At 28.3% G+C, this 19,711-nt stretch overlaps 1 protein-coding gene across 2 annotated transcripts in view; it reads right to left on the reverse strand.

Annotated features, from left to right (window-relative positions):
* The window catches only part of LOC129954847 (solute carrier family 15 member 2-like), a 93,789-nt gene that overhangs the window by 68,873 nt on the left and 5,205 nt on the right, over nucleotides 1-19,711 (reverse strand). The window contains exons 3-4 of one of the 2 annotated variants that reach the window (XM_056068176.1): nucleotides 17,080-17,142; nucleotides 15,907-15,944 (exon numbers count right to left, since the gene is read on the reverse strand). In XM_056068176.1, the coding sequence (XP_055924151.1) occupies nucleotides 15,907-15,944; nucleotides 17,080-17,142 (101 nt within the window). The remainder of the gene's footprint in view (nucleotides 1-15,906; nucleotides 15,945-17,079; nucleotides 17,143-19,711) is intronic. The other variant, XM_056068177.1, reaches the window with a different exon arrangement.

Consider the following 19,711-nt stretch of genomic DNA (forward strand, 5'->3'; position numbering starts at 1 on the left):
TTGAATTCTAAATTTATTTAATTTCGGTTTTTTTAGGCTGTTGGCCCTTATAATATAACACCACTCTATTAACACCATTTGATCGGTAATTTAAATTTTATATTTCTTTCTATGTTCACTAATAATAAAGAACGTGCGTGTGTGTGTGTGTCTGCGTGTGCATTGGCGTTCAACAGGATTAATTAGAGTTACCAAATTCGCCACAAGTATAATTTAAAACGTGGAAATGTGCTTTTCAAAGGGATTTTTTAATTTTTTTTTAATTAATAAAGAATCAAGAGAGGTTTTGGAGTTCTTCCTAAATATTCCCAAAAATGTTATCACACAAAACTAATTTTTGCATCGCTTTAAAATTTTTCTTTAAAATGATGAAAATTTAATTGCCATAGAATATTCTTTTGGGATCAAACAATTGTTAAAAATAATTTTTGCATAATATTTAACAATATATTTCATAGTTTCAATTAAATTCAAAAATGTTTTTATTGTTTCATCAAATATTTAATGGCGCGACTTTCTTCCATTGTTGGAAACAAAGGAGGAAAGATTCTATTGATCATGTATACAGTGTTTACATAAACAATAAAAAAAAGTGGATGTACTGTACCGCAAAATACAATGCGCAATGTGAAATAAATTATCCAAGAACATAAGTTTTTAATGCCACTATGATAACATGGAACTTGATTTCATAAGATAAATTCTTCTTTAGATAAAAGAATCATGAACCTCAAGTTATAATAAATTAAATACGTCAATAGGCGATTTAATTTCCCAATTTCAGTTGGCCTAAGTATGTGACTATGTTCGGGGTGAATTTTTTGAAAAATATTTGAAAATGATTATATTTTTGAATATTTGCATAAAAAAAGATAGAAAAATTTTTTAAAGTCAACTCTTAAATGTCAAAATTTCTTTAAAAAAATTAGAAAAAAAAATGGCTTTTTTCCCCTGAAAAGAGGTATAAAGCAAAAATCTTCTAGTTTAGAGGTTTATCAAATGATTTGCTTAAAATTTTACAGATAGTTTAAGAAGTATATTATCTAGTTTCTGAATTTAAAAAGATACGCTGTATTACTATTTGAGCTTTAAATATTGGCATTCGACTGATAAATAATAATAAGTTTCCATTTTTTTCTTCACATTTTAGACTACTAAAACAATTATAAAATATTTCTAAATGAAAACTAGAAGTAGAAAAACTACTTATTCCCTAGTTCAGGAACTGCAGAACATATCGAGAAATTATTATACAAAATTTGAACAAAAAAATATGCATTAGAATTTAATTTATGAGGTTTCTCGAAAGAAAATTCTATCTTTGAGAAAACAGATCTATGAAATTCTTTATTTGAGAAAACAGATATGAAGGTGTAAAATAGCATTAAAACATATGCATATGCAAATTTAAAAATCAGTGTAACTTCCCAGAAAATAGACTTAGAAGCAAAATTCTGACGGTTTTATAAAGAAACCTGTTCAAACATTAAGAATATTAAATAAAAAAAATTCATGTTTCGCAAAAAAAAAAAAAAAAAAAAAAAATGACTTTTTAATGTAGCCACCTATCTCAAAAGCGACAAACTAAAAAGGTTCAACGAATTTAGATTTATTTTTTCTATTTCCAAAAGCTGTTGAATCAGATATGAAAACTCAAATTCAGAAGACAGTCTTTGATAACTATGAGGAGCTGGAGTATTTTGAATACTTTCCAGCACATTCAGTGCTTGAGTTTTGATACGTCTTTAGATAGCATCATTCACTTTAGATGATTTAAGATATTTTTCAAATGTATATCAATAATCATAAAGAAATCTGAAAACGTATGTTTCTGTTCAAAGTTTCATCTCATATATCGAGGTCTAGTTGATATTGTTGACGTCTTTTAAGAGCAAATAATAGTCAACCACCTTTAAGTGCAATATGTTTTAATAAGTAATTACTTGTACACATCACAGGTACACCTATATAAAAGATATAAAGTTATTTCAGCATTAAATGGGCAGTTTGTTAACAGTTTTCTGAGGTCATATTCCACGAAACACATCAAATACACATCCTCTTACCATATAACACCACTCATCCTCACATCACTCCATCACAGCATCTCTCGTTCTGGTCTTTTTTTTTTTTTTTTTTTTTTTAGTTCGTACATAAGGCCGCGGTGGCCTGGTGTTAAGGTCTCGGCTTCGGAACCGGAGGGTTTCTGGTTCGAGACTCGATTCCTCCGAAGAACCGTCGTGTAAAGGGGTCTATTGCACGTTAAATCCGTCCTGACCAAACGTCCTCCCGCTGGTGTGGTGTGGAGAGGGGGGTGCCAGCTCAGGTGCCGTCCTCGTCATCTAACCGCGGTTCAAAATTACGAAGTCCGTCCCAAAATAGTCCTAGTGTTGCTTCAAACGGGACGTTAATATAACTAAACTAAACTTGAGTTCGTACATAGAAGGCGCATACAGTACATAGAGTACAAGACTACATAGAGTACAATATGCTTGGCGTGGCTCGAAATCAAAATCCTTTCATGTTTATCTCTACTACTAATAAATATGTGTGCGTGTTGACCTAGAGCTACCAAACTTGGCATATATACACTTTGGAGTGTGAAAATATGCACCTCAGGGAGATTTTTTTTTTGTAATTTTATTTAGAATTTGAATTAATTAAAAATTAAACTGAATTTTAGCGTTTTTTCGTGATAACATCCGAAGATAATATAGTACAAAAAATTTTCACGTCACCTTAAGATTCAAGAAGAAAAAAAAATTTTATTGATACTAATTTTTAACATATAAAATAAATTTCCTTTTTAAATCATTTTTTAAAAAATATTTCAAGCGTATTTCTAACAATTCATTTCTCACAAAACAAAATTAAAATTTAACAGGTATGAGCATATTACGCGAACGTGGAAAAAATTAGTGTCATCATGGAAGCTCAAATTAAAAGATTAAGTTAACTCTTACTGCAAACTAAATCTAGAAAGAATAATTTTCAGTACATATCTGCTACGATTTAGCAATGTGTGCAAGTAAACTCTTTCATTGCTAGACTGACAGTTGACAACAATGTTTAAAATGTTCCAATATTTATTTTAACTTAAATTTAAACCAAGAAATGCCTTATAATATATGTATGTTACGATAACAGTCGATAAATAAATTCAGTTTACTGATACCTTATTTGTAGCTAAAAGTTTTCCATTAGTTGAAAAAAAAAGTCATGTAATATCGAAAACCAATACATGGGAAAGTAATGATAAGAGATGACAGTATATGGCAGACAAAATAAGATAAGCCATTGAAAATTGAATAAAACTACTTCTGACTAACTCATAAAGTTAGTCAGAAATAGTACCGTTTTTATTACAATCGCGCCAGTCATAAGACGAGCATTTGTTACATAGATAAAACGTTTGATACATTTAAACCCCAAAATTACGCAATTGCTATTCAGTTTGACTAATTACTCAAATTGTGAGTTCCAGTTCTTTATAAAATCCATTGAATATAGGAATAGTTTAATTTGGATTGATAAAAACTCAAACAATATTCCTCTGATAAAGATACAGAAGTTTTGAAAGGCATCGCTCTTATTATTTGATCATGGTTGATATAAAATAATAATTATCAGATTTTAATGTGGAATATTAATGAAATAGCCATAGTCCATAGCATGAATTATTGACTCATGATGAACAATACGTTTTCTGAAATAAGAAGAGAAAAAGAATGTGAAAAAAAAAGGCCACGTACTGTATCTTATGCCCATGTAGCCAGACATTTAATGTCAAATATTGATACTAAGTTTGTAAAAACTGATGAATGATGATAATTTCCCAATACTTTTTTCAATAACATCTGCTGTCTCCCGTACCACTCAAAAATAATTGTGCAGCAATTCGGTAATTTTAATGACTTATAGCTCAATAGAATCAATACGAAAATTTCCACATATATTTCTAATACCATATATAAATATTAGAGTACATGAAAGTGAAGTCACTCCCTAGTCCTTCCGTTGTATTCTCTTTAATCCCATAATCAATACAAATATACTCTTTCAAATCTTGAATAAACAAAAGAAAAGAAATTAATTGTATAGCTATATATGAAACTAATGTAGATTTTAAAAACATATGTAGGTATTTACGGGCTTTCTAATTCAATTTAGCGAGTTCTAATTTAATAAATTCTTTAATTAAAGTTGGTAGACTTTAATTCAGTAGATTTCTCAATTTAATGCACCGCTTTGGTTCTTCCATTTTAATTTTCATGACATTTTCTCTTGATAAGAAAAAGTATCAAATATAATAATTTTTGCAGTTTGAAAATTTTAACTACTTCAAAAATCTTCTTATAAGTTTTCATAAACTGTTTTTTGCAGCTTGGAAATTATATAATGAAGCAACACAGACAGCGCTAAGATTAATGTAAATAAAAACACTATTTTTTATGTATTCTTAAAAAATCTTCAATCATAAAGTTTCATACTTGTAAATATGGAATTTTGTAATCAATTTTTCATTCATTTCCTGGTATAAAACAGTTTTGAAATTTTGTACGTTAACGTTTCGTAATGACTGTACAAAATCAATCAAATTTTGATTCCGTACAAGTAGCGCTACCTGGTATTGAATATGAAAATAAATTGAGTTCGAAATTCCAAAAGATTTACAAAAAATTGTAAACAAAAGATTAAACAAAACAAAATAATTAAAGCAAAAAAAAAAAAAATTAGTTTATTGAAACTAAGATATATATATATATATTCTAAAAATAAATTGCAGAAATAATTTAAAAACAGCTACAATCAAAGTCTGCTTAACGATGCCCAAAACAAAAACAAAAAAATTATATTTCGAAATAGTGTAATATTTTCAAGGAATAACGTGGGAACAGAAATTCATTAGACACAAATTTTAACAAAATTTCAGAAAATTGCATTCCGACGAATAAGTTAAAAAAAGTACGGACGTAACGTTCATACGGATAATTTAAATAATTAACTATAAGAATTTGAGATTAAAATTTGCAGTTTACCGGAAATATCATAAATCAGTTTATCGGACTATAATAAAAGAAATAGATATTAAAAGTTACGAACCCTTTCATAAAACATATTTCTATCATGTAAAGATACAAGTATAATTATGAATTATCGTATTATTTTTAAAAGCATAAATTGGCCTTCTTTCGTACTAAAAAAAAAAAAAAAAAAAAAAAAAAAAAAAAAAGGAAATAAAAAAAAAATAGATGCCGTGATACAAAGTACACAACGGACATGAACATTTTTATCTCTGACCCAATAGCCTAAACCTATATTAAAAGCAAACCAAAAATATATTCCTATTAAAATGTCTAGGAAATATTTCGGGAGTTACATGACATCATGAAATACTACATATAAAAATATGGAAGTTTGAAAATCCAATTTTTTTGTACAAAATGTCCAAGACTTCCATTATATACTAGATATGTTGTAAAAAAAGATATAATGAGTCGTTAAAAACGGATGAAACGACGGGAGAAAAATGCCAACTATGTAATTCCACCACGAAAGGTCAAGTATGGCTAGAAGGAAATCAGGAAATTAAAATGCAAAGGTTGTTTCGATATACAGTAGTCAACACAATAATGAGGTTAGAAGTAAACAAAGATTATACACATTCGGGCAGTCGGAATTTACAATGGATATAATAAAATATATGTGTTACGAGTTAAATCTTTTTCGAGCCTATACGGAATAATGTTTTTAATTCATATTCATATTTGTGCTCTTTAAGATGGATTGTTCCTCATTAGTTAAGATGGAATTTTGAAATAGTTATTTCAGTTTTTGAAGTTTATATTTGTGAGTTATCGATGATAATATGTATAAAAACATACGGATGAACGTTAAACCAATAATGATGTTTCGTATTCTAACTATTTTCCAATTTCAAGTTTGCAGCAAAATATTGAAATACAAAAAGGGTGTTGAAAAACTTTCTTATCGGGAAATACAAGACTCTTTGCTATACAGTGTTAAATCTCACGGCCTGTTACTTTTTGAATTTTAAGGAAAGACACTGCATTTTCACTATAAATAGAAGGATTTAATTGACTGTACGAATTTTCAGACAAGGCATCTTATTTTCATTTTAAATATGATTATCTGATTGACTGCATGAATTTCTAAGCAAGACCTTATCGCCTTACATGCTAATATTCAATTGGTTGCTTAAATTGTAAGAAAAAACTTTATCACTTTAAATAATATTTTTTTATTAATTGCAAAGAAAAGCATTATATGTTTACATTATATATAATATATATAATATAATGTATATATCATACATAAATTTAAAAGCAAAAAATTATACTTTGATACAATAGTAAATTCTGTATTATGTTCTTTACTTTTCATTTACGATTATTAATCCAAACATGTGATAAAAGAAACTAATTATAAATTTTTAAAAACCATATGTTCAAATACAAACAGACAGATACAAACAAATTATCAATATTTTTGTGAAAAAGTAAACTAACACATTCGTAAATGCAAAAAATACGCTGTTTTTTAAGTCATAATTGTATATGTAGGCTTGCAACAATAAATAAGAATTGTTCAATTTTCATATTAATTTCTGCTCTTTTCTGGCCACCTTTCGGCAGTTGTTGCGGATAATTTTGCGGGCAATTTAAGAATTTACTATATTTCAAAATTATGGAACGTGGAGATAGAAAATCAGCATTCTGAAAGAAAGAAATATCCAAATCTCTAATCTCTACTACTAATAAAGATGAATGTATATATGCTATGCGTGTAGCATGTCACTCAACAGGACAGGCCGTTATTGGCACAGATATACTTTAAAGTTAAGATGTACACCTCGATTTTTTTTAAATTTAAATTTAAATTTTATTTATTTAAAACCTAAGCAACATTTTAATGTTTCTTCACCATGATTTCCGACAGTATTAAAGCATCAAAACTGTTTTTACATCATCTTAAAATGCAAAAAAATAATGTTAATTATAATAACTGTCTAATTGTTGAACAGTTAATTGTTTATTTTTAATTAATTTAAAATATTTTTAAGCAATTTTTGCAACAGTATACTCAATTGTTGCAAAAATCAATGAAACTCATATCACTCTTATTGTCACTATAAATATTTCACCTTGAATTTTTCTTCCATAGCTGTGAATATAAGATGTCTAGATACAGTTTATTTTCCAGTTAAGGCCCGTCTGAAATGAATTTTTGAAATTCTGATGTATACATAAATAAAACTTAAATTCTAAGTTCCATTCAAAATTAAATTTCAAATTTTAGATGAGATGAAAGAAAATTAAGCGATATAATCATTACCACTTTAATTTAAAGTTGAAATTTTACGGAAGTTGATAGAAAATTAGAGAGTACATTGTACATTATGGCTTAAGGCCTTTATAATAGTATGAGTGAACTAACTATACGACTATATCAAAATTTAAAGCTTAAAAATATTTTGATGAAGAAACTATTAAAAGCAAGTTGCATAAAATATTTAACTGAAAATTTTAAAGAGCATTAAGATTGGTGAACTAGCTGGTCATCAAAGGCGGATAGCATTTTAATAAAGCAGAATAATGTTTAAATAGTACGAATTCCATATCTATCAAAATTAAAAGTACTAAAATTAAAAAGAAATTAAAAATACCTGTTGAGGAAACCATTAATACCAAGTTACAAAATTAATCGAACTGTTTAACAATATTAGCGAACTGACTGCTCACCAAAGTTGGCTAGTTCTTCCATAAAAATAACTAGCATTTTTTAAGTTAAAAATCAATTAAAAAACTGATATAAGAGGAAAAAAAATCACGAGATCATCAATTTTTTGGGATAAAATTTCAGACTAAATAATCACTAAAGAACAATTTTCATCTCTAGTGATGAAAAAAATTCATATAAATTTTAAAATCTAATCGAACAAAATTTCCTCAGCACTGACGTTAGTTAAAACATAACTGCCCTTAAATCAAATTATCATTACGCAAACTGTGGAAAAAAAAAACGAGATAGATAACGCACATTACACAGTCAACAACAATAAATGTCGCGTTTCTGTCGCCAATTGTAGGTCTCGAGGTGCTTTTTTTTCGAAACGAAGCGGCATTTTGGAGCAGTTGGGGAAAAAACTAAATAGGATAAAAGAGCACCGACCTCACTCAAGTAAAAGAAGTGGAACGAATTTCGTTTGATACGAGGTCAATGGGTAACCGTCTTGGATTCGAATGCGAGACACGGAAAAGATGCAAAACTGTGAGAAGTGTTTCTGGAGTTTTGATATCCTTTTAATGAAATTCATGACATGAGCAAAGGCTTTGCAGACAGCGAATTCGACCTTGTGTGTTCGTTTTAATGGTTATCTCACTTGAGAAATAAATAGCATAATCCAAACAAATCTAGACTTGTTTATGGACACAGTGTACTAATAATAGGTTAGTTAACTTTTACCAGCCCCATTTACGTCAATCAAATTTATTTAAATTTTTCTATGGCAATATAACAAACATATCTTTGAAATAACTAATTAAAATAGTTTAAATAAACAGCGGGAAAACTTGTCAAATTTACTAGCGGGTTGTTGAAAAATGGAATTAAAAAAATCTGCGCATAACTGTTTCTGTTATCTAATTAGATTACTTAAAATTTTAAATTGATACTTTTAAATTAAATAATTAAATTGGTTTATTCGTTATTCAATATTTCATTTGTAATTCATTTTTATTCACAGTATTACGAATCTATTAATAACTTAGTTCGTTTCGTTACTCAATATTTCATTTGTAGTTAATTTTTATTTATAGTATTACAAATCTATAATAATATTTCTTCGCCACATTAGTGTTATCACAGGCAAGAGAAATTTATAAGAATTTTTAATAAATGTTGAAAAGATATCAGATCAATTACTCCTAACTATGGCGAATATTTGGCAGTTTGGCAGCAAAATGAGCGTTCTGGAAATTCTAAGAATTTCGGCTCTATCTCTATTAGGATCTGAGATCTGGAGATTCGTTTAGAAAATTTCATACCTTGCTGGGAACCTATAAAAGGGAAACGTTCACATGTGGAATAATTCTGTATATGGAATGCAATCACTTTGTAAACTGGAAGTAAGAGGAGCGCTATTTTGAGGTTATCGATATTTAAGTAGCGATTTGCTGTCTGTTTGCGTTGTTAATTTCTATTAGTGCTGTTCCTTGTGTAAGCTTTGAGTGTGTTTTTGTTGTATATGCTTCGCGCTTTTCGTAGAATAAATCATCGTTATCTGTTATCCAGCTTGTTAGACTTCTTGCAAAAGATATCCACGAACCGGTTTTTGTAACAATATCAGTCATTACTATGCCTTTGGAAGTGATTAGTAAAAAAATGAACAAATCTCGGTGCTTTTGTTTTTATCACGGAAACGCAAACTTCATTTATTATCTTCGATCATATTTTGGACGTCTTCACTTTAACTGATTGGAAATAATCTATATTTTTAGATATAAATCTACAATTTAGGTGAAATTAAAATACTAAATTTCATTCATCAAACCATTTGTTTTTCTCAGTTTTCGTGCTCTCTTACACACTTGAGATGCATGCAAACAGAAAAGCTGCACGTTAAGAAAAGTAGTCCGAAATTAAGCAATGATCTATAATCTCAGCGTAAAGACCATAAATAAAAACTCAGCGCTCAAAGTCTAGCATGGTGTTTCTGACTTATCGAAAAAGTTGGAATAGACAACCAATGAACTTTCTGACCGATTTGGTCTAAAAATTTTATCAAATCAGCAATTCTATAGCAACAGCATTTGTTCAATTTAATTAAACAGTTCGTTACATTTTTCAATTATAGTATTCGCATATAATCCACAAACACATATAATTCGAAACTCGACACCTATCTATAATTTCGGCAAAAAAAAAAAAAAAAAAAAAAAATGCAATTTTTACTTCTTTTGATTCGTTCGTTTTTTAATTAACGTGTACACAAACAAATGCAATCTCCAAATTTTTTTCTTTAACTCAGAATGACATAAAACATAGATTCATCAAAAACAGCAGTCCCAATTTTTTTTACGAACGCGCACTTAAAAAATAATAATAATAATAAATATACTTAAAATTTGCACATTTACAAAAAAATATTTTTAGTTCAATTATGTTCGAATCAATATTTTATTGAATTTCATTTTTAAGAAATTAAGTTGAAAGCAAACAACATTCCCAATTCCAATATTTTTCTCATACCATCACGATGGGCATCTGTGAATAAAGCTATGTATCATCTTTACACTCCATATACGAGAAAAAGAATAAAAAATTAAGTAGTCGCTTACTTAAGGGATTACATGAAATCACATACTTAAAAGCCAGACTCATCCTTTCACAGATAACAAGCTGAAAGTTTCTTATCGTTAATTTCTTAGGATAATTCAAAACGCTAACTACAGCTCAGTATTTTTGCTCACTGCTCTTTGTCTAACAGGAAAAAAATATAAGCATAAAATAGATTTCTTTTCTAATAATTTGTAACTGCATGTCGATGCTGTCTGGTCCGAAGCCTGGCAGTTGGCTACAACAAATCATGTCGATACTGCTTCGTGCAGTGGTAGCCGGGTAGTCGACTGTACACAAGAACAAGAAGATACGTAGCCTAATTGCTGGAACGCCTTTCATACCCACGTCAGAATATTTTTCTATTTCATTCACTAGCCACCGCCCTCTGTTGTTGAATTTAGATTCCTTTCAACAATGAGCCATTAAAAAAATTCTTTAATAATGTATCAATTATTCAGTCCATTCAAAACTTTTGCAAATTGTTGTGAACAAAATACGTAGTTCACAATGAGTACAATTAGAATAACGCTACATTTTATAATTTATTTAAATTATTTTCTTGAATACCAAATAAGAACAGTAATCGTCAAATAAGTTCAACCACGAATCATCAAGTTCTAAACTGGGAACATTTGTACCTTCAAAAAAATTGTTTTTTCAATTTTAGTCTAATAAAATAGAGCGCCGTTTCAGTAATTACAGTAATTTTTTAATTTCTTTATATATTATCCTTTATAGTTTATAAATTATCCTTTAATAATGATTCTAACAAGAGCTCTAATGACAGGAAGACAGAGTTTTTTGCCTTTTTTCGAAATATGTTTTCTTAAAATTTCGGAACGCATAGAAAACATTTCTGCTGTATTTTGCATACGAGAAAATAAAAGGTAAATACATTCTGTGTTGGTATTATTTTATGTTTTGAACCATGCAAGCTGTTTATATTTTAATTTATATATTTCTTACAATTTTGTAATTCTTTATTCTTTGTTGTTCCTTTTTTATATGCGTTTTCATTTGCTTTGTGGATAATGTTCCTTGTATGTTTTAGATTAATGAACTCTGTAATGGAATCAATCTCTGTAGTGTACTTATTTCAAATAAATAAATATTGTAATGATGAAAATATACATCAAAGAGTATTGAAGGATTAACTTGCTTTCAGAATATACATATAAAGCTTTGGATGCTAAAGTGAAATATAATTAAATTCCAAACTTTGTATGAATTTCATTAGATATGATTGATTTAAAAATCAATCAGATTGCTAATATAAATCTAAAAACTCTCGCTTGCCGGGCAACCTCTAGTAAAAGCAAAAGAAATTGCCATATAAAAGAAAAGAACCCCGACTATCTTGGAAGTATACCAATTTTACTTTAACTTTCTAAAAGTCTCAGAAGGCTACTTCAATGGCGGAAATGGAAATTCTATGTAGTATTTGGGAAAATAAAGGAAGTTTATGTAGAGTGATTCTCAGTTTCTTTGTCGTTGATTGTTACAGAACGCTCTTTCAAACACGCCTTATATTTAAAAAGTGATTGGGCAATTCTTTATAGTTATAAATTAAAAGTTATTATCAGAGCCTGACTAAGGCAGGGGCCTACGGGACAATTGCCCCAGGCGCCACATCAGAGGGGGGCCCCAAATCGAATAGAAAGTTTATTTTACGAATCCTTTTTTAATGAACTTTTTTTATACAAAATATCAGTATAGTGTAAAATCTGTCAGTTAGCTTCTTCATTAATCTATCGTATGAACACAAAAAATCTTTATTTCGTAAATCCATGGCTTTCTGAGGTGGAATTTTTTTGCAATTATGGTGGAATCTGAGCCAAATTTTTGCAATTACGATGGACAAATTTGGCCAATCAAAAGCCTGTATTTTTGTATATCACAAATTGCGATATATTTACAAAAATATGGCTTTGAGGGGGGGGGCAAAGAAGTTATTTCCCCAGGCCCCAATTAGGCTAAGTCGGGCCCTGGTTATTATGATTAGTTTGGAAAACCATAGTTCCAAATTTCAGAGTACAATACATTTAAAAGTTCAAGTAAAAATCTTCCGTTTAGACAACAAACAGAACATGCTGATATATAGTTGCAAATTTAGAAGATAAATTAAGACTTTGTGTTGCTGCAACGAAGAACGCGAGAACGGGAATAGAAGAAACATGGAAAAATAAACTTGGATTGATTTAATACTATTATGCATCGATAAATAATATGAAGAAAAAAAAACATCGAACGATTTATTATATTTTATTTTATACTATCAGCGGAATTTTCATATATTCATTTTTGTTTCATAATACATAAATGTCACTTTCGCTTTCTGTTCAAATGCAAATGTTAGTGTTTAGTGGAACGTTGCCAATTGCATCACAAGCTGATAAATCATGCAATATACAATTGTAATCATGGAGCATACACAGTATTCATATGCAATGCATAAACTACATTAGTTGTTCATGATGAGGACGATTCATCTTAAAATACAAGAAAACTACGACGTTGTCTATGATACCTATAAGTACTTTAGGCAAATGATAACTTGTAATTTGTTTCAGTAAAATTCATTTTTGGAATTTTTTTTATTTATTTTATATTTAATTAATCCGATGTAAAGTTTCCGCAGACTGTGGAAATAATATAAAACTTATAATACTGACAATTGCAGCCAAGGTCGTTTTAGAGGTGACTACACATATCATTTGACTGATTAAATAAAAATTCTGATTCGTTCTTCGAATTTAAAAAAAAAAAAAGCTACTTCTGATTATCATTCACGTGATGAAGACAGCAGAATTTTGTTATCTTCTTCAAGAATTGTCTTGGGAACATATCTACTTGAAATTCTCTTTCGCAACAAAGTAGAACAGATTGAATATGCACCATTTTTTTATTTTCTATTTACGAAATAACTGTATTATTTATATGTAGAACGTTTTATTTTATTCAAATTTTACATACGACTTACATGTTCAGAGCACCACCGGGAAAGTAAATGTTAAACTGATATCAAACAGTAGAGCATGTGGAAAAAAAAGTTTAGAAATAGGGGTTACTTTAATTTATAAGCAAAACATGGTGAAACCAAATAAACTTTTTATTAAGTCGATAGTTAGTTACTAGTATTAGTGTTCTAGTTTGAGTTACTAGTTAGTTAGTGTTCTAGTTAGTGTGTCATTTTTCCTAGAATCTGCTTCAGTTTTTTTTTTTTTTTTTTTTTTTTTCCATTTAGCGTTTATATTGTAGCAAATATTCAATAGTTTGTCGCCTGTCTGAAGGATGAAAATTCAGTTCGTAATAATTTTATTAAAATCCAAAATTATGTGCCGCAACGAAAAACTAATACAATTCTAGAATATATACGACATTAAAAATATGCCTATTTCCTTACAAATTTCCCTAAAATTGGATAAAATGGAGTAGAAATCAAGATGGACTGTTACAATAAAGATTAATTTCATTTCTATTATAACAAATACCTCAATATATACAATAGTGATAATTAAATAAAAAAATATTTTCTGTTAAAAGAAATCAAGGAAAAAATATCTGGATATAATTTTTCAAGAGAATTGTTGCAATAAAAGTCCAATAATTATCATTTAGAGTTGTTAAACTATTGAAAAAAAAATTAAATTTGAAATATTTTATAATATTTAATTTATATTCACTAGCATTATGATAACATATCGTCGATGTTATATCAAAATGTGGTATGTCAAAAACCACACACAGTAAAATATACAATAGATATAATAGCCAGAACCGCTACTAGTATATGGCATTTTGTGACGCCCTACAACAATTTGAAAGCAGATGTAACAAACATATACCAGTGTTTTGCATCAATAACGTGTTTCGGCCAATTTGACATTCGACATTTTGATATAACGATGATGATATTAGTGAAGTCTCAAAAGCAAGTCTATATAATATACATAGATATAATATTGTACAATTAAGAAAATAGTTTATCCCATTTTGAAATAAATATCTTCAGAACATAGTTCTTCTTGGTAAGTCATTTTGGAGCAATTCTTTGAAAGACGTACTAAAGAATTTTACAATACAAAACATTTTGGATGTTCGACAAAATAGACTAGATATAGAAATCAAAATTAAAAGAATTTTTTTAAATTAGACTGTATTTTCAGCAAAAGTATTGTACGTTTATTTATTTAAATATATGTATGCATAAGGCAGCAGTTTTTATTGAAATTCGAACTAAGGTCAATTTATGGGAAGCAGCAGTTGTAAGATAAACGTATATACTTATGTTACTTATGTCATATTGCAATATGTATATGTTTATGTCGCATGTCAAAATTCATGTTGCACTATGATAAAGCATTCAATTTCCCCTTTCAAGACGAATTCGTAAATCCAAATGGCAGAATCAACGATGATTATTACATATGTTGTTCTTTGTAATTGTTTCTTAAGCAATGCTGCTTACTAATCTGAATATAATCTGCCAATGTTGCAGATTTTTCATTAATAAATTAAATTATTACATTGAAAGTAAAATAAAATGTGTGTTATTTTTATAAAAATATTGTTTCCATAAACAAATTAATATTTTTTTTCCCTCCTATATTCATTCAAGAATTTAACTGTTAGATGAAAAAACACATTTTTCGAGACATAAAAATCTATTTTTGACGGTATAATAAAATGTAAGCGTTCGAAATTTCGTTTAATGCAGTGAAAAATTTCGATTCGTGATCCAGCAACTGAATTCTTGAATGGAGTACAACATACTAGATATTATATTTTCATCTGAGAAAAAAAAGTAACATAAATAATTTGATTTTGCTTTGGAATTAACTTAAAAACAGTTTTTAAAACTGCATATTTATTGTTGTACTAAAAAATTATCAAAAAAAATTTTTTATATTAAATTCTTTAATTTTTTTTTTAAATTTTCAATTTATAAATCATTATTATGAATATTATGGTATTTTGAAAGCAAATATTCCCAAATTTTACAATAGATGGCGCCACGCAAATAAAATATAAAATATAATGCAATCTATCGATTAACTGATAATTAAGGTCTAAATATCAAAATAGTGTATTTTTATTATAATTATTGATAGAACAAAATTTCAAAATATTAGAATCAAGAGATGAGTGGAAAATTCTGTTGTAAAATTTGATCTTTATATAGATAAAACAAGTTAAGTTAAATAAAAGTGCATAAAAATAAAAATGCATTGGAAAATGCTTTACTAATAATTATTTACTGAGCACTTTTTTTATGCCTTTGCATCCAAATTAAAGATACAATTTTAAGTTAATGTTTCACTCAAATTACCGATAGCATGCAAATTTAGAACAGCAAATATTATTGAAATGACAAGATTCTAATTATAATCTTACTTCAAAGTGAATTGGTATTATTAACGTTTTTTACTCCTCGTAGACAAACAAATTATAATTTTAACTTGGATTTTATTTTTTTCAATAACATTATAATAAATTTAAATCAGATGTAATTACATATGCAGATTACAGAAATGTTTCACTTACCTCCAATTTCTTCGCATCTTTGTTTAGAAGATGAGATTCTAAAACAAAATATTAAAAAAAAAATTATATGTTATTTCACACAAGTAATATTTTTAATAAAATTTGATAGAGTAAGCCTAAAATTGTTTGGCGGTATTATTTTGTGTAGATATCATAAAAATAAAAAAATAAAAACTTTTAAATCTTTTCATATTTTTTCTTTGTTGCGTCAATAAACATCTGTCCTTTCTTCGTGCAACTGCGAGAAAAATTCTTAATAAGATAAGGTATTAAATTTCGTAATACTTAACAAATGTGTTTAACAATTTATTAACACATATAAAATGCATAATATATATTTCTTTTCACATTTTATTTATATTGTCATGGCAACAACTAAAAAGACATTACGCTAATGAATTATTAAAAACTGCATCTCACATTTTTCAAATCTCAAATATGTTTTTTTTTTTTTGTAAAGATTTGAGTTTATCAAAGATTTTACAGGAGTAGAAAGCAATGGCTTTCTGAGAGGGTTATCTCTGAAACAAACAATAAAATCGGATTTCCTCTGACGTACTAAGTCAGACAAGTGAAGAACCTTGTGACTGAGTTAGAGATTGCCAATCACGTGATCTAAAATCTTGATGACTTCGTCGCTAAAATTGTCAATGCCATCATAAATTTTCTGCGAAACTTTTCACAGTAGGTCAAGTGTTATAACTGAGATAATTAAGAATTTTGAAAAATTATTGTTAAACTGAACATAAGCACGCATTACCAAAGTGTAAGCCATCACCAAATAAAGATTGAATTTTTGCATCTTCGCGTATATTCCAGTTTTAGTCATGCATTTCCTATGTAATTCTTTTTTCCCTTCTATCACTTTTAACAGTGCGTATGACAAATTTTGAGGCAACCTATATTTTAAGAGCATATTGAGGACAATAGCAGTTGGGCATAAATAAGCATGTGGTTGTTAAAATTAATTTTCTAACTAATAACAAGTAACTTTTTGTCCATCCACTGCAGCATGCATTGCAGTGTGGTGCTATGCATTAGATACAAACAATGCCATCGAAGTGCCAATTAATTTTCGAACTAAAAACAAGTAACTTTTTGTCCATCCGCTGCAGCATGCATTGCAGTATGGTACCGCGCATAAGATACAATCAATGCCATCGAAGCGCATACCTTCATGTGAGTCAAAATAATCAGATTCTGATGAACTCGCCTTCTGAAGTTGACTGTTAGAGCCTGATCAACACAAATTTGCATTAAAATATTAATTCCAATATGCATTAACAGTAAAATATTGAAATAAAACATTTAAAAGGTTACTTACTACAATTTTCTAGAAAATATAATAATATAACAACTTACAAAAATATTATTAAAAATTATCCAATATCTATTTCTGTTTGAAAAAAACTGAATGCATGCATGTTTACATGTGTATGCCTTTTCCTAGGATGAATGCATTTATGTTTGCTTATGAATACCTTTTTCTAGAATGAATGCATATATGTTTGCTGCCTGATGAATGAATGTATGAATGTTTTTTTCTAAGAGATATATAGGACAAATCGTTAGACCTAAAGCTATGAAATTTGGTACAATATTCATCGGAAATTGTAAATATTCACTTCGCTTTTTTTCATTTTGATTAGAATACTAATTAAATTAAAGATAATTAATTAAAATTAGAATTGAATTATTCTAATTAAATAAGAATTTTAATTAGAATTATCTTTAAATTTTAATCAGAATTCTAATTAATTAAAATCCAAGCATTTTCATTTTTTGTCTATAACTACAAATATTTATTAAAAGGTAACGTTAAGCAAAAGCTAAAGCTCAAAAATTTATATTTTTAACTACATAAATTTATTTTTCGTGTGAAATTTTCCTGCTTTATTTCAATTTGTCTTTTTCTTTTCTTTCTTTTTCTGTCAAATATATAAATTAAAAAGGAGATGTGATAGACCAATAGTAGGTAATAACACCAGTGTAATGAACAGAATAGCCTTAAGGTTCCTAAAATAATAGTGTCTTTTGCAGTATGAAGTTTCAAATACCTTCGTCAAATAAATTTAAAAATATAGGGCATTTAATTGATCTAAAACACGAACAGTGTGCTTGCCGAATAAGTTAGCTAGTTTGGAAATATCAGGAAATGAACGCAATTTATGCCAGAATACTTCTAGATTTTGTTACATTTTTCGATTTATTAACTTGCGGCTTTAAACTAAAAGTGCATCCAACTGTCGAAAACCGTGATTAAGGTGCAGTTACTTAAAAAATTTCGTTAATTTGTTCGATTTCTAAATACTATAGTAGTGTGTAATTATACTAGTTACACACTACAGCTCTGAATAACATACAAAAGAGCTAATTAAAATAATGAAAAAGAAAAAGATGATTAAAACACATTTAAATGATACAAACAAGTGATTTATTTCCTCAGTGCTAGAAATACAGCCATAGGCACTTATTACTGAAGGAAGTTAACTTTTATTTTTCATCACTACAATTAATTCATAGTTGAGACTGGAGGACTCTATTAAAGTTTCCCGCCATTGAGAATGTGCAATGGAATGATTGTGTTGGAGACTTTTCTCGAAAATGAAGAGTGACAGAGTTCTTACGGCCATTGAGGACATATTTAAAGACTATGAGCTTGCATATAAAATAAAATTAGCCAAATCGACAAAGTGATTGGGGTTGAGTTTTTGATTTTTCTCATTGATTTAAAGATATGAATTTCACTTCATGCTTTTTCATTTGCATCTGAATTCATTCCGTTTATTTTCAAAAGGTAAAGAGGTATCTTAACCATTAATTACATTCGTCGTTGCATAAAAAACACATTTTTCTGTAATTGAATAATCTTAATCAAACGATTCCGTTATAAAAATTGCAAACGGATTTATTGATTGGTCCTTGTATAGAGGTGTCTAGAATATAGACGATGACAACATTTTAATTTAGATACTGGAAATATTGTGGGAAAAATCTATCAATGAAATAAAAAAAAATAATAATAATAAAAACAGCGGGAGTGTTTTTCTCAAAACTTTCTCGCATACTCTCTAACACACTCGTCATGCCAGATAACACCTTACACGGCATTGGCGTACTAAAGTTACGAAATATTAATTTTTGGGGTAAACTTTATATTTTTACTGAATCTATCTGATGAACCTTGGCCAATTTTTTGGCGATTGATCCCTGGCATATGTTAACAGTATCCAAAAATCGAATTTATGTTTTAGACATGTTTTTCTCAACCGATTAATACAAAAATTTGACACAAAACTGCACGTGTAGTCACAAATATTCATACCAAATTTGATATATTTCAGTGACTGCGTTTTTGAATGATCGCGTTTACTTGCTTCTGAAAGTACAGACAGACACACAGTCAACCCGCTGTTGGACTTCGCTCAAAGTTTGATAGATGTCTACACTAAAGAGGTTAAATATGTGGATAGAATTTTATCTATCTAGCTCATTTTAACATGAAAATAGCCTAAATGTCGTTAAGTACTGAAGTCTGATTTCGATAAAAATCTATTGTTGAAGTATATTAAAATAAAATATGGAGGTTCCAGAAAATTTAAATTTTAGTATCATAAAAAGAAAAAAAAAAAAAAAAAAACGTACTGATGAGAGAAATGACCTATAAATAGGAATTCTTACGATTAAAATATAAAAAGGAATGTTCTTCTCAGTATTGAAATATTTTTTTCCATACATTAAATACAAAAATAGAATAAAAACAAAGTTATTACTATCATATTTATTCACTACTAGCCGCCTTTGG

Source organism: Argiope bruennichi, chromosome 2 (genome assembly GCF_947563725.1).
Source record: "Argiope bruennichi chromosome 2, qqArgBrue1.1, whole genome shotgun sequence".
Classification (NCBI taxonomy): Eukaryota; Metazoa; Arthropoda; class Arachnida; order Araneae; family Araneidae; genus Argiope; species Argiope bruennichi.